The following is a 15,433-nucleotide window of genomic DNA, read 5'->3' as shown; positions in this document are numbered from 1 at the left end:
CAGACCTTTGCTTCTGTACAGCTTTGACTTCCACTCCTGCTGTATTCTTATGTAGCCATTCATGATTCTACCATTGGTACTACTTACAGTTTTACAAATTTATCCTTAGAGGGTATAGTGCGTACTCATTATTATTTTTTTTAGGGCTTCAATGCTCTAGATTAATTTGACACATTTCAAAGGTGATTTTGAAGTTGTATAAACAAGTATAACACCAAGTGAACAAATGTGATGCAAAATCTTAAGTTACTGCCTTGATTCAATATTATGCTATTGCAGAATTTTATTATTGGCTGAGATTAAAGAGGGCAGATGTCCAAAACTCATAGCAACTTATGGTGCTGTACTTATCATCCAGATGGCTGTAGACAAATGAGGTCATTCCTTGGCATTTACTTACTTTAGTCCATCAAGTATATTTACGATATATGTATCTAGTAAAAAATAACATCATCTTGATGGCAAGTTTAGAGTTTGATTGGGCTAGCTGAAACTTCAACCTCATTGGTGCATTTCCTTCAAATAGAGGTGGCTAAACCGGATGTATCGTAACACCAGTCACAGGACTACTTTGGGTTTGGTTTGAGGGCATTCCAGCAGTAGGCTTTACATTCCTAATACAACCATAGCTGGTGCAACTTTGGAGAATCCATCTGTGATGTACAGTTAGCTGTTTTCTGAATTAGTCACAGATATTTTGTGAATTCAGTAAATAAAATTATCTGGCAAGTGTAGATACAAAAACTTTGGAGTACGTTTTCTGGCCTTCTAAATAAAATAATAATGGGAACATAGTGTTTTTGGCACCCACTTCTTAAAGTGGTAGACACACAATGCGGATTTCCACTCTTAGAATGGAAGACTTACTGTGAGATTTGAGAACTTTGGATTCCTTCTTCACCAAAGTCGAGTTAAACAGTGCAAAAGTCTGTCAGGCCTCTGTATTTTTATTAAACAGCCTTTCAGAAGCTTGCAGGCCATCATGGTGGAAAATGAAAAGCAAAGCCTGCACTTTTAGGTGTGATAGGTTGCCTGTGCAACTGGTTTGATCATACAGATGCCATTACATTAGTTTCCTACAATTATGAAGGCACCAGTATTTGGTGTATTGATTGGTTTGACCATTCGGTTCTGGGGAGCTATACAAGACCCTCACTGATGTCCATAATGCTTTGTTAACTTTTTTTTTCACAGCCCTAAACTTTTTCTAAAATCTCATATAGTTGCAAGATATGTAGAGCTGTCCTCAGGTGATGAGGCTTGACCCATCACAGCATAGCAGTTACTTAAACATTTGATGCAGGTTTTCCGGCCTGATACCTCTTGAACCTAACTTTCTTGCAAATTATCTTTGTACCAGTTGAGTGTAAACTTCCCACAACAAGCTTCAGGCTTCTGCTTTGTATCTGATGCTTAGCATTTGGTATTTGTGCTTCCTTCTGTAGTGACCTCTGAACCAGAAGTCAAACTCTATAGTTCCTTGTCTAATTGGCGTATAAACAGCATTAGGCAAGGAGCTGTTTAAATAATCATCCCTCTTTGATTCTCCATTGGAAATGTGACAGTGTACTTGTAGGATTACTGGAAGTCAGGCGTATGGAGCCTGATGATGTACTGGGAAGACAGGAAAAGCCTTGTCAAATGCACTCAGCTGAGCCCTGCACTTCTGTTTCATTATGGACCTGCAACTAGCTTCTGCATCCAAGTTGCTGTCCACTTGCATTAAGTCAGCTAAGAAGTGCTGCTTTGTTCAGCTCTGCAGAGCCTACTTGTCCCTGTGCAGATTCAGAAGTAACCTTCTTTCTAAGTATTCTAGAGTTCCTTTCAGGATATCCAATTTCTAACAAAATAATACAAATTGAACTGCAAATAGGAAAATTATTTTCATATTTTTCCTTGGGGAACTGCAGCTCTTAGTTAACTGCTTCATGCCATCAATGATTCTGTCTTGAGTATTTGTACCAGTAATATGTTTTCTGTTGCACCAAAGCCCTGTAAGTTTTGTTGTCTTTTTTTGGCGGGGGGATGGGGAGGAGGGAAGGGGGCGGAAGGGAGGAGGGTGTGGGGGAGCCCATAAATAACTGACAAAAATCATTGCAATGAAGGTTTTCTGTTCAGGTTCACCTTACTAAACTCAACAATTAAAATGTGTAGTATAGGGGAAAACATGTTTAATAGTTATCATGAATAAACAAATAATTTACTAGAAAAGTTAGAGAAAACTGGTAACAGCTGAGATCCATTCTGTCCTGTGCTTGCAATAAGCTGCTGCTTAATGAACTGGATCTGGCAAGAACCTGTTGAAACCAAAGGAAACAATTGAGCTGCTATATACAGGAAATTAAAGCAAATGATTAAGCTGGTATATATGGATGCTTACAAGAATTACTTGTGCTTGTCTACTACATGTGAATAATTGATTCTTCCTTAAGGAAATGAATGATGATTGGGTTTGAAATAAGTGCTGCCTGGCACTTATGAGATGAATCTGCTTCAGTGCAGCTCCAGCTGATGATGACTGAGAGGCAAGGACTACAGCAAGCAGACTGCATGCATCTTGGTCACCAACAGGGCATGTTCTCCAAGATTACTGTGGTTTTGCTTTAAAGTAGTGCTATTAAAATGTTTTCCTACCTCTCCCTAGTAAGGTATTCCCATTCCTTCTCTGAGGCTTGGGTTTAGAGCTGTCAGTGTGTCATCTCACTGAAAACCAAGTCTCTAGCTGTGATAGAAACATGTGGTTCAAGTTGGGAGGCGTTACAGGGCTTTTTTTGTTTTTACATCATCTAAGGTGCAGTTTTACTTCTAAATAACTAGGAGTATGTTATGCTATTCTATATTATCATACTTATTTAGTGCTACCCATTCAAATTAAGCTAAACAAACCAGTTAAGAAGCCACCCTTTTTTTAATGTATGATTAATTTATGGCCTTTTAAAAAAAGGGCTTCAGAAGATGCCAAGATAAGTGGGTTTATTGATCATAAAATAAGAGGTGCTGAAGAATCCTGTGGCAAGTTCCTAATTTAAGAGTTTGGTTCACAGGATTCTGGCAAGAAAAACTTGTAATACTTGAGTTATGAAGAGAGTTTGGATACATGGAGTCTGTAGCCTCTTACAAAAACAAATAAAAAGAATAATCTTATTTTTGGAATCTTCTGACATATGTATTTGGAGCTCTGAATTTCAGGAGGCAATTCAGTAAAATCATCAAGCAAGGTTCCAATTTTCTTGGGCATTTATCACAATAAAATATAGTGCAGGTGTGACAAACTCAGCTGTTTTCATTGCTGGATAAAAATAGCTAAGAAAAAATTGAAACTTCTCAAACTTCAGTCACTATCATGAATAATTACTTGCTTCATAAATAATGTCTCAAACTGCAATAACATTGTCCTGTATTCTGAGATGTTTACAGACCCTGTGACTTCTTTTGGGAGATAAAGCAGATCTGCTGAAGAAATTCTCTGTGTTGAAGAATACAAATTATGCTAGAGTGAATTTTTTTCATTGTACTCTACCACAGAATTAAACTGTCTTCAACACTGCTCATGTTTATGGCTGGCTGATGTGTGTGGTTTTTGAGAAAGGCCTTGATTATATAGTTCTATTTGTTAGTGCTTTTAATAGGAACTGTCACTTAAAGCATAAGCTTAGGTTATTTTGTAAATGTTTTTAATTCTCATCTCTCAAGCAACATTTGTGTTCAAGCTTGTAAGTTGACAGTTCTGCCACATCTGTGTAACTGCTTGAGGGCAATTGCATTGGAACTACTGTGAATTTATCACTGAGATCAGGATCCGACTCCTTGCCCATTCCCAGAAGGTAATGATGGCTTATAGCTGATGAATCTTTATTCTGCTATGGAATCCTGTCCTCTAGGACTGGAAGATGAGGTCTGGGCTGACCTAAACCTTTGCTATTTTGTTTATTTATAGCATCAAGTCTGAAGCAAAAAATATTCAGACTTTCTTGTTTCTATTTTTACTTCTTGTGGTTGTTTTTTTCTTTGCTTCAAGAAGAACAGGCTGGCAAGACTGGCAGTTTTTGCATCTGTAATAAAATATAGTGCATGTTACCTAGAGACTTCAACCTCACTCCAAACAACATAGTGTCCTTTTACTAGCTTTGACACTAGGGGAAAGGTGTTAAATAAGTCTTTTCTGTTTCAATATGTGCTTGCAAGGAAACACAGGAACTTTTCCCTAACAAATTCAGCATTATAGCATCTGAGTCTTGCTGCATACAGTACCCTATATGCAAGATGTACAGTAAGAAACTCCGGAAAGTCTGGAATAAGAACAAGCCATATCTGAAAACTCTTCTCACTTAGGGAATCCTTTTATGCAACACTGGAAAAGAAAACAGTTGTTGGGGGAAAAAAAAAATCTCCTGACATCTGTATTCCAGAGCTGGATCAGGTTGGCTTCTCCCTCAGCGGTCATTTCGGATAAAAAACTGGTTAGAGAAGTAGTGATTATAGCCCCAGTCTTTCCTCTGTATCTGGTTTGGTACAGCTCCCTCAGGAAGCATTTGGTGCAACTCCTTAGCAGTTTCCAAATCTAGTCCTTCATCTGGTTGTCTTGAGTGTCATTTGCTGGCAACTCCCCTGGCATTGCTCTGACGATTTCCTCACGTAATGCTCACATTGTAACTGTTCACTTTCAAAGCTTAGAAGAAGAAATTAGACTTAGAAAATCCTATTTTCACAGTTGCCTCCAATATTTCTTTCAACTGTTTGACTTAGTTTCCTCTTTCACTTTTAAAGGCTGTGGCTTGCCAGTTAGGTGACTGTTCAGAGTGGACACCTCAGAGCAGTTGCACTTTAGAGAACCATCTGTCAGCAGCAGATGACATGGAAGGCCAACCTTCTGCTAAAAGTTTGTTCTAGTATCCATTTGCAGATGTCACTTTCTCTAACAAAAACATGACATGTGTCCAATGTAACATTAATAGACATTGTGTAGCCTAGCTTGTACCTGATGCATCTGGCATGCCTCTCCTATGTGAGTATTTCCTTAGTGTGCAAAGACTGTTCTTGCCAGAGCTTGTTTCCAAGTCTGGCTCTGCCTGATGTTTTCCTTATTGGGCACTCCCAAATTCCTCCTTCTCTCTCCTTCAGGGACATGCTAACCCTTTCATATCTGGGCCTGAGCTTATAACATTTCTGCAGTCTTGCATTTCAAGGGAAGCAGCATCACCACTATAGCTCCACGTGAAAGAAGAGCCTGGAGTTCCACATGCAAAAAGGCACTGCCAAATTCAAGCTATCCTGAATTTGTATTTAATCAGCATTCCATGGGAGAAAAAAGATACCTGTCCTGTGTAAAAGAGCAATACGTGATCTACAAGAAAAAAAGTAATAGTTTTGCATTTTAATAGAGGAACGAAGGTTAGCAGACCAGATAATAATCCTTATCCAAGAAGTTTATCTGAATCTCATTGTGTATAGAACTAAAGTTACAACTCATGTTTGGCACACAACATTAAAGCCATAATCCAAAGGACTTTCTTGTTTTCCAAGCAAGCAGTATTGCAAGCAGCAGAGTAGAGGTCGTGAAGAGAATCCCTGCTACTCTTACTATTTTTTGTTGTTTTTTTTTTTTTCTGTTGATCAACACATTCTGTAAGTGTTTTGAATGTAACTGCTAGTTTCTTCTCTGCAGTGGAATGCAGAGCACCTGCTGAAGTAGTGCAGTGATAAAATTAGAATTTAAGAGTAATTCTTAACCCTGCTATCCTACTGGGTAACTAAAATCAGCATAGAGATGGTATGGAAAGTAGAAGGGAGGTGAGCAAAGCCATGATTTTACCTTTCGCATATTGCATTCAAGGCTGCAAGTAGATGCTTCTGCTGTCTTGAAATCTCCAATTTTCAGTTCTTTGCCTACATTGTCCTCTTGAAGATATGAAATTCCTGGTTCAGTTCCTTCCCCTGGCTGAGGAGATCTAGGCAGGGCCTCCCAGTTCTTTAGGGAACACCATAGCTGACACATTGACAGGCAGTAGATACAGGAGCTGCTCTTTGAATTTTTGCTGAAGTGGTACAAGAAAATGAAACTTCAAGATGAATTAAAGAATGCACAGAGGACTGCACAGCTCAAACCTGGAGATTATAAGGTGCTTGTTAGAATGCAACAATGAGCTCAGGCCTCTCTTTTGTTGGCAGTTCCTGGAGCTGTGAAAAAGTAATTTGGGTAAATCTATGTAAGTTGCCTTGCAGGTATCTGTAAAGCAATAAGGAATAATGCTGAGCAATTGCTTGTTAGGTAAGCTTGTATATTTGCTGGTTGGTAGAGCTGTAGGAAATAAAAATTGATGTAATTGAAGAGTATACAATAACCTGTGTGCATAAAAAGGCACACCAATTCTGGTATTTCCTAACTTCTTTTTTTACCGATTGTAACCTTAATATTTATTGATTTTTTTAATGAATCTATTGTATAGAAGAAATAAAAGTAAATATTTTTTGAATTTGCAGCTGTGAACATCCTGAAACTGCAGGAAAGCAGCACACTGTAACACAGTTTACAGAGGGACATACCATGGTGTATGGCAGAGGTGTATCTGTTACACTGAGCTGTCATGGCTAATCACTGCATAAATATTCACTGAAATATAGTTGCTGCTTGGGAGGTTAGAATTTTAGCATGAGGTATGAGGTAAAAGGGATAAGAAATGTTATTTTGGTGTTATCTCTGTTTCTCTTGATTTAAATTGTAAGCACTTAAAACTGGAACCATCATTATATTCTGTCTTTAAATAGTGCTTAACCTATAGTGCACGGCCACAATCTCAGTTACTTGTATATAACAAAGACTAATCTTATATCTGTGAAATGACGATAAACAGCACAGTATAGCAGCAGTCCATACCTATCTGAGCATTTCTGTAGGTATTGCAGTGGAAGCTGAGTTTTCAGGAGAGACCTGATGACTAACAAAGCTATGCTTTTAAGGAAGATGGGAGAGTTCTATGGAAATTATCAGCCCAGGAGAGTTGCTGTTGAAATGTTACTGTCAATAGGTGGCTTAAATAGTGGATGAACATCTATGAAACCTGTTTAAGGGGTGTAGGTAAAAGCAGTGCCTGTGTACAGGAATTTCTGTAGCTAAGCTGGTGAGATATATAATTGCATTGTTAGAGTTTGTATGATAACTTCCTACTGAAATGCAGAAAAATAGTTTATTTTATGAATTTCTTCAAAAGTATCTATGCTTTTGTCATATTACTATCTGCACATATCCTTTTTGTAGGGTGAAAGGGGATTCCCAGGCTTGGAAGGACAGCCAGGTCTGCCTGGGTTCCCAGGCCCAGAAGGGCCTCCTGGTCCCAGAGGTGCAAAGGTAAGTCCCAATTCACTTGGACAGGATGGAAATGCTAGGTAGTGTTAGCTTGCTTGTATTGCTGGTCCCAAATCATTCCAGAATTCTTGATTATCATCAGCTTACTAGTAAAAATCTTCTCTAGGTAGTATACCAGGTTAGGATATGTTAAATTGTTTGAAACAGTCAACCATAAGAATGTTGCTTTAAGTTTCCTGTTGTTCACCTACATGTGCCTGCAAACACTGTACGTGCACTTGTATCCTTTCCCTAGGACTGTTGCTAAGGTCAGAGAACAGGTTTGGCAAGGCGCCGTGATGTTGCTGTATTGCTGCTTGCAGTAATGCATTACTTGGTTTACTGATAAGAGTGGTGTTCAGCTCCTGGAGGGGCCCCACCAGGTTGGGCAGTACTGCAAACTAGGGTTTGCACCTGGTGACATTCTTGGGCTGGGTTTGGGTGGGGTGATGCAAATGAAGACATCATTGAGCTCTGCAGAGACAGCTGGGGAATGTTCCTTGTGTTCCCTGCAGTTTTAGTTTGTTTTTGTTTGCTACTGAATTACATTACCTTGTTCAGATGGTATACTATACTATTAAAATGTTGAAATGCCTTTCTCTGAATGCATTTATATTTAATATATATATAAGCTTATCCAGGATCTGAAGTACCCATAATTTAAACTAACAGAAGCATAGCAATCAGGGGAAAAAAATAGTAGGTAAGTGATAAGAATAATCAAAAGGCTATGCTGAGAGAGAGAAAACTAACATATAACAACAGAGAAACAAGAAAAGGGTCTTCTATTAGAAGCCACGATTGTGTTTTTATTCTAATAATACCCTTCTTCTTGGCCTTTTACTATGAAGTTTAATGTTTTCTATCTTGTGTTGCCCACAAGAGGTCACTGCAGTATATTTGATGGAAGAAAGCAGAAAGTGTCTGCTCCTGTGCAAGCTGAAATAACTTTGAGAAATAACCATTTCCTCTGTTGTGGCTTATCAGCTGCAACAAACAGTTTTCAATGTGAGATCCAATGCCAAAAATGAAATTATTTTGAACCTTTTTACTCAGAAAGTGATAACTTATGTAACTGTTAGCCATCTTGTTATAAAAATTAAAAGTAACTTTTATCACATGGTTTACTTTGATAGAACAAAATGATTGCAAACTTGAATGTTGTTTTGTTGGTGTGGTTTTGGTTTTTGTTGTGTTTTTTCTTAGGGTGATGATGGACTTCCAGGACCTATTGGCCCCAAAGGAGTCAGAGTAAGTATTGGTACCTTTTTCTAGTGATATACTGGAATTATGGGTCAAGCTAGGTATGAGACGGGATCCTCACAGAAGTGATTTTGGGAGGAAAGAGTAATTAAGGAGAGTAATGTATCTATCAAGTAGAAAAGATTTTATTACTTTATATAAATAATCTAAGATTGTGTAAGTAATACAATTAATTACTGCAATAATTTATTATGGTACAGAATCTTATGTATTATTTATATGATTTTTCATAAAGCCATAAAGGAGAGTAATCCCAATAGTATATATATGTTATATTAGTATGCCAAGTCAATATGTGAGAGATTAATTTGTCTGGAAGCCCTTTACTTTTTGTGAATTTGCTTCTTTTTGTCAGTCTCCTCAGCTGGCAACAATTGATGCATCACTGTCTTCAGTGGTACATGGTCTTCTTTTGTACCATGAGTTGTTGCTTTTTTCCCTCTGTATGTCTGCATACTATTATCTTAGTTGTTCTGCATGGTCTTCTCTGTTTTTATGTTATTCCCCTGAAAGAAATGTTAGAACCTTGATGACTGCCCAGTATGACATTCTGATTTTACAGATGATTCTGTTTCTTTTTTTGTTATAGGTTTCTTTTAGTATTTCTGTAATTCCTTTTATATATCCAGTGGCACCATACTGTTTAAAACATTCATGGTTAATTTCCTTTTAGGGACCACCAGGGCTTCCAGGATTTCCAGGAACACCAGGACTTCCTGTGAGTAAGAATGGGCTATATAGATATGAAACTGATCCATTTTGTCTTTCTGGCCCAGAAGGCTATCCTGTGAACTAACTGTTCTATTCTGTTTTCATCTTCAAAGGGTTTACCAGGACAAGATGGGCCACCAGGACCTCAGGGGATCCCAGGCTGCAATGGAACAAAGGTGGAATTCCTTTAAAATTCTAAACACTACAACAATAATGTGATAAAGAGCTTCTGTTTTTCTGATCATGGCCAGTGAGTTTAATTTATTGTGATACTTAAAGTTACTGAGCTGTGCATGTAATTCTGGAGTGATTCACAGGCTTGCATCCAAGACAAGAGGTCATGACCTGATATCTAAAGCAGCAACTGTTCATCACAGCATTAGTACTCTGCAGGCATCATTGTTAACTTCTTTGGTACTTCTTCCAGTACTTAATTTTTTGATTGACAACAGAGGAATGTGTCATAATTAGAATAATATGCTATAATCTTTGTAGTAGACTCTTGCTACCACGGAAAACTTACCACAAAACAGTGGGACGTTTTAATTATTACTTTTTAATAATAATACCTTGAAATACTGACTCAGTGTCCTTGTTGGAAGGGATTGATTTTATTCAAACGTGTTGCTTAGCTTCACTTTATGATCTTTCTTTTTGAGAAGCTGATCTTTAGCACTGTGTGCTTTATCCCTCTCTGCATTACAGTTGCTTGCCTGGAGGTTTGAAATATATGAATTTGGAAAGCTCTGTTTCAGTCACAGTGTGATTTTTGCAAACCATTTAACCTACAGATTATTGCAATTGCTAGCTAACAATGAAACTGGGCTTTTCAGTAACCTTTTGTTTATCTGTTTTTGTTATGTTTCGTTTTGCTTTTTGGCTAATTGTTATCTTCAACCCTCAGGGAGAACGTGGGTTCCCAGGCAGTCCAGGTTTTCCAGGTTTACAAGGGCCTCCTGTAAGTACAAGTTTTCCAACTCAGCTGCCTGTAATCCACTGAAAAAATCCTACCTAAATCTGTGAAAGCTCAGTTAACAGGTTATGATTATTCAGAATATTTTAGACGTCCAGCAAAAGAGTGAGCTCTTCTGAGGGATGCTGTGGCAAAGCGAATAAAAAGCCTTTTGAATTCCCCCATACTGAGATACTTTGCTACCTGCAGAAAGATACAAATACATGCATATATGTTAGAAAGGCAAGATCTTGTTACTGTCCTCAGGTGGATGGGTGGATTGGTGTGTGGGTGTGTGTGTGTGCACGCGTGGTGTCAGGTGATGATTGATGGGACAGAAGAAAGAAATAGGATGGTTTGGATTAAAAGGGAACTTAATGATGATCTAGTTCTACCCACTGGCCATGGACCGTGATTTTTTCCTCTAGACCAGGTTGCCCAAGTCCCCATCCCACCTGCATTAGGACACCCCCAGGGATGGGATATTTTCAGCTTCTTTAGGCAGCTCTGCCAGTGCCTCACTACCCTCATTGTGAAGAACGTCTTAATATCTAATCTAAATCTCCCCTCTTTTAGTTTAAAACCATTCCCCTGTCCTGTCACTACCCTCACTGATAGAGTCCTTCCCCAGCTTTGTTTTAGGCCCCCTTTAAGTAACTGGAAAGCCATTAATAAGATCTCTCCAGAACCTTTTCTTCTTCAATCTGAACAACCCCGACTGTCTGAGGCTGTCTCCATAAGGAGAGGTACTCCAGCCCTCTGGTCATCCTAGTGGCCTCCTCTGAACCCACTCCGACAGATCAGTGTCCTTATGCTGGGGTCCCCAGAGCTGAACAGAACATTGAACAGACAGGATAATAGGAGGCAATAAGAAAGCAAATTGCTAGCAAATGGAAATATAATGCTGAATATTTACTGTCAAAGTACTTTTTTTTTTTTTTTTTTTTTTTTCCTTCTCTCTTTAATGCTTCTCTCATGCAGTAGATCTGGTCTGTGGTTTGCAAATAACATACCGAGAACTTATTTCTGTTGATCTTTCTTCCTTTTTTTGTTTCTTTTAAAAAAAGGGACCCCCTGGTCTGCCAGGTATGAAGGTAAGTGTTCTTTACTCTTACATCTAAGTACTAACCAGACATGAGTTGCAGTGTGATCTGGCAAAAGTAAGCTGCTTGCTTTCATTACAAGACCATATACATTGGAATCTGGAGTGAAATTCTGCAAAAAAATGTATTGCTTCTAGGTCATTCCAGTGCAACTAACTAGAAATTCTGCATTAGCTTGACTGCAAACTGTTTTCTGAAACTCATTCTCTTGGGAGTGTGAGGGACAGCACCTGTTTTGAGAGGCACCAAGTTAATAGAAGGTCTACGAACATCTAAATGCTCCAGTGGTCTGTGTGAGCACTCAGAAACGCAACTAGAGGTTAAGCAGTAGTGACTCAGGTATCCAGTAAAGGGAATAGTGCAACATTTTACATTCCTTTTGGAACTGTCCTTCCCTACTGTTTAGATTGCTTATGTAAATGATTTTTTTTCCCTAGTGTAAATAGTCTCATGATCTGATTTTGGACCTTTGAGGATTCCTTTTCAGTTTGGAGGGGGGAGTTATGTTGTTGTTGTTTGTTTGGGGTTATTTTGTTACTGCATTCATGGCCTATTTGAGCATGAGTCAAAACATTAGTTTTGGTTCACATCTATTTAAAACGAAGCTTGACCCCACACACAGAGTTATTCCATTAAACTCCTGAGAGGGCAGCGTAACACATTGGTACTGGGAAATGATGACTACTGAACTAAACTGCTTTTCTCAGCCCCTTCCATCCCAGTCATTGTGCAGATATTACAATGCTAGCTGATCACAACATTTACATGGAAAACAAAGATGTGAGTTGAAATCAGTAATAAATACTTTACTGTAGGTCATGAAGTGTGACTATTACAGTAGCATACACAACATTAGTCTCATGAAGTTGGACACTGGAAAAAGCTGAAAGCCTTTTTTCCATCGTGTCATAAAAGTTTTCTGTACGTGGAGCTTGAATGTCTCTTTTGTGAAACATTTATATTTCAATCCCCTATGGTCTTTTGGAATTTAGATCAATGCTAATATATTTGTACACACAAAAAGAGAACCCTTAGCAGTTGGTAGTTTAGCCATTTAAAGAATTCTCTAAATATGCAATGATGCATCTCATTAAAAGAAGTATTTCTTGGAGAATCTAGTGCTTAAATTTTAAGCTGGAGTGTAGCACAACTCTGATTCTCTCATAGTTTTAAGAGTCTTTTTTTTTTTTTTCCTCATCCTTTGGAGTCAGAATGGTGATAATGGTGATAAAGATTTGTTGAATAATAAGATTTGTTGCTAATAATTAAAAGCCAGCTGGTTTTCTTCTAGGGCGAAGCAGGTGAAATAATTACATCCTTGCTGCCAGGACATAAGGGTGACCAAGGATTTCCAGGTCTTCCAGGGATACCTGTAAGTTGAAAAAGGGGTGCTAGACTATGTTTTACCAAAGATGTAAAAGGAAGAGTACTTCAGTTACAGCACAGTTGGAACATTTGGTGCTATGGAATCCCTATGTGTACATGAAAGGGCAAGGCTCGTATTTACTGTACCTCTAGTTTACGCTGTGAGGAAGGCTTCAAAAGTGCTTCCACATCGCTCTTATTAGGGTGGCCCACAGAGGACAGAGAAGTCCCCTGCTCAGGAAAACTGTCCAGCAGACAGTAGTACTCACAGTTATTGACTTGCTTCACTATTTCCCCTTCCTGTTGCCACTTCCCAGATATTCTCTGTATTAATTCTGGAGCTCCCTTTCCTTTCTTAGTCTGAGATGAGGTGAGTAATAATCTGCACTTCTGGGCTGCAGCTGTTATTTTCACTGGGGGAAGAGAGGGTAATGTCTCAGTTGTTCTCCTCGTGTTGCATCTCCTGAGCAGTGTTTCTGTTCCCCCAGCAGTCTTCTGTGAAAACATCTAGTGACTTCAGGCCCTGTGCTTCCCCTCTGAACCATTCATTACTTTAGTGGGAAGAACAAGGGGAGCAGAAAATGAGTCAATTGGTCTGTGCTGGACAGAAGCCAAAGACTCCCATTTCCTGGTACAGAAAGGCAAACCTCAGACTATTCTGACCAGATTGAGCCTGTTAGCATTTCTGTTTCTCTGATCTGTTCTTTCCTATTGTCTGTTTTGGATGGGAGGAATCAAATACAAAGTGTTTTGTTGTTCTCTCAGTGCATTCAAGAGAAAGAAGCAACAAAAGTAGTTCAAAACAAACAAAAAAGCATTCCTTTATCCAAGCCAAAGAGATGTATTGATGTAGTGAGCAAAACGGTCTTGGCACAGTTTACACTCCTTTAGGCCTTTCATCTAGAACAAACTGGTAAGTTAGAAGTCAGCTCCTTTGAGTTGACACCTATAGGACGCCAGCTGTGCATTTGGTGTTTATTTTTGGTTTGTTGCTTTTTGTTGTTAGGTTTTTTGTTTTGTTTTGTTCTTACCTTGGAGGTCTCACAGTTGTCCCATTGTGGTCTTTTTCCATAAATACTGTCTCTCTGATAGCTTCCTCCATTTTTTCAACAGGGTCCACCTGGTCCCATAGGAATACCAGGTCCAGTTGGTCCTCCAGGGCCTCCAGGTTTGACAGTAAGTTTCTTAGCCTGTTACCCACAAAATGTTGAAGAAGGCAGTTTCTTTGTTTCCATGTCCTCAGAGGCAAGTTGGCAAAATGCAGAGATTACTTTAGTTGTAAGTTGATATGAAGACAGTAGCAACCATGCACTCGGTTGACCCTAGACCTGCTATTGTGCACATTTCAATATGATGTCTTTGAAACATTCAGTCTGTTCACAGAGCTCTTTTTACTTTAAATTAGCCTGAATCTTTCTGCAGACTGTATTGGTGTTAAACCGAAGAGTCAAGATTTAGCTTATTTAGACTATTTTTAAGCCTTTAACGAACATCTCGCTTAAAGAAAGAACTCATTTCTTATGCATCTATGAAGTTTAGTTCTAAACAATTCATTTTTTCACAAGAGGACATGCAAAGTGCTTGGAAGAGTAACTTTTGTTTTTATTTTTTATTAGGGACCTCCTGGTCCACCAGGGCTACCAGGACCTAAGGTATTTTCCATCTTTCGCTGGTGGTGGTTGGAGTTGTTTTGTTTTTCTTGCTGTTCATTTGTGAATTCTAAGGGCTGACAAGATTTACTTTTTGCAGGGTAATATGGGCTTGAATTTCCAAGGACCTAAAGGTGAAAAAGTGAGTAGGTGATGATAATGATGATGTTTGCTTTTCACTTTCAAAATACCTATCCTTGCCATTTTGGGATTTACTACCTGTATCAAACTGCCATCTTCTTGCATGTTAGGGTGAACAAGGTCTTCAAGGACCTCCAGGGCCACCAGGACAAATTGGAGAACAGAAGAGACCAAATGACATTGAGTTTCAGAAAGGAGATCAGGTAAATGGAAACTATATCCATCTATAATCAATATGTGATCACTGTACTGGTTTGGCTCATATATGCACACATTCTACTGACTGTATAGAGCTTCTGTTATTTTTCTTAAAGCACAGAATGTTTTGGGCCTGAGTAGTTTTCCTTTAATAGAAAGCATGCTAGTCACATTAGTTCAGTTGCTTCTCTTAATAAAGTAACTATCCTACGGAAGAAGCTGTCTCAAAGAAAACTTATAGTAATGGTAAAAGCAGTTGAGCTGTTCCCTTGGAACACCCAGACTGAGATTGTTAAAATTTTAGGGATTATGATTCCCATTAATTAACCAGCTTTAGTCATCCATCCTGAAGAAGTCTTTTAAAAGTTTTAGCTTAAATTATTTTTCTTTTTTTTTTTTTCTTTTTTTCTTTTTTTTTTCCCCTTAGTCAGGCCTCAAGATCTTTCTTACTTGTGGTATGAATAAATGCTTTTCCTGTTTCTGGACTCTCAAAAGTAATATCAAGCCATACTGTGGCTGTAAGCTTGAACTCTTGGTTTGATTTATATGGGTTCTTTCCCACTGCAAATGCCAGAAAGCCATTAGAGAGTTGTCATTTTTGAGGTTATGGTTTTTTTCCTTTCTATTTCACTGGGGATCATTTCTTAGTGCTGTTTGATTCTGGGTTCAAATTACAGACAAGCTGAGCATCACCAGTGTTGTTATAGGT

General features: G+C 38.6%; 1 protein-coding gene across 1 annotated transcript in view; it reads left to right on the top strand.

The window, feature by feature from the left end:
- Window positions 1–15,433, top strand: part of COL4A5 (collagen type IV alpha 5 chain) — a 78,702-nt gene that overhangs the window by 23,615 nt on the left and 39,654 nt on the right. The window contains exons 3-13 of the mRNA XM_085230404.1: window positions 7,256–7,345; window positions 8,549–8,593; window positions 9,279–9,323; window positions 9,430–9,492; window positions 10,221–10,274; window positions 11,336–11,362; window positions 12,663–12,743; window positions 13,850–13,912; window positions 14,353–14,388; window positions 14,486–14,527; window positions 14,637–14,729. Of these exons, the coding sequence (XP_085086530.1) occupies window positions 7,256–7,345; window positions 8,549–8,593; window positions 9,279–9,323; window positions 9,430–9,492; window positions 10,221–10,274; window positions 11,336–11,362; window positions 12,663–12,743; window positions 13,850–13,912; window positions 14,353–14,388; window positions 14,486–14,527; window positions 14,637–14,729 (639 nt within the window). The remainder of the gene's footprint in view (window positions 1–7,255; window positions 7,346–8,548; window positions 8,594–9,278; window positions 9,324–9,429; window positions 9,493–10,220; window positions 10,275–11,335; window positions 11,363–12,662; window positions 12,744–13,849; window positions 13,913–14,352; window positions 14,389–14,485; window positions 14,528–14,636; window positions 14,730–15,433) is intronic.

This window comes from Meleagris gallopavo, chromosome 9 (assembly GCF_905368555.1).
Source record: "Meleagris gallopavo chromosome 9, MGAL_WU_HG_1.1, whole genome shotgun sequence".
Classification (NCBI taxonomy): Eukaryota; Metazoa; Chordata; class Aves; order Galliformes; family Phasianidae; genus Meleagris; species Meleagris gallopavo.
Note: the sequence above shows the minus strand (reverse complement) of the source record. Positions and strands in the feature narration are given on the sequence as shown.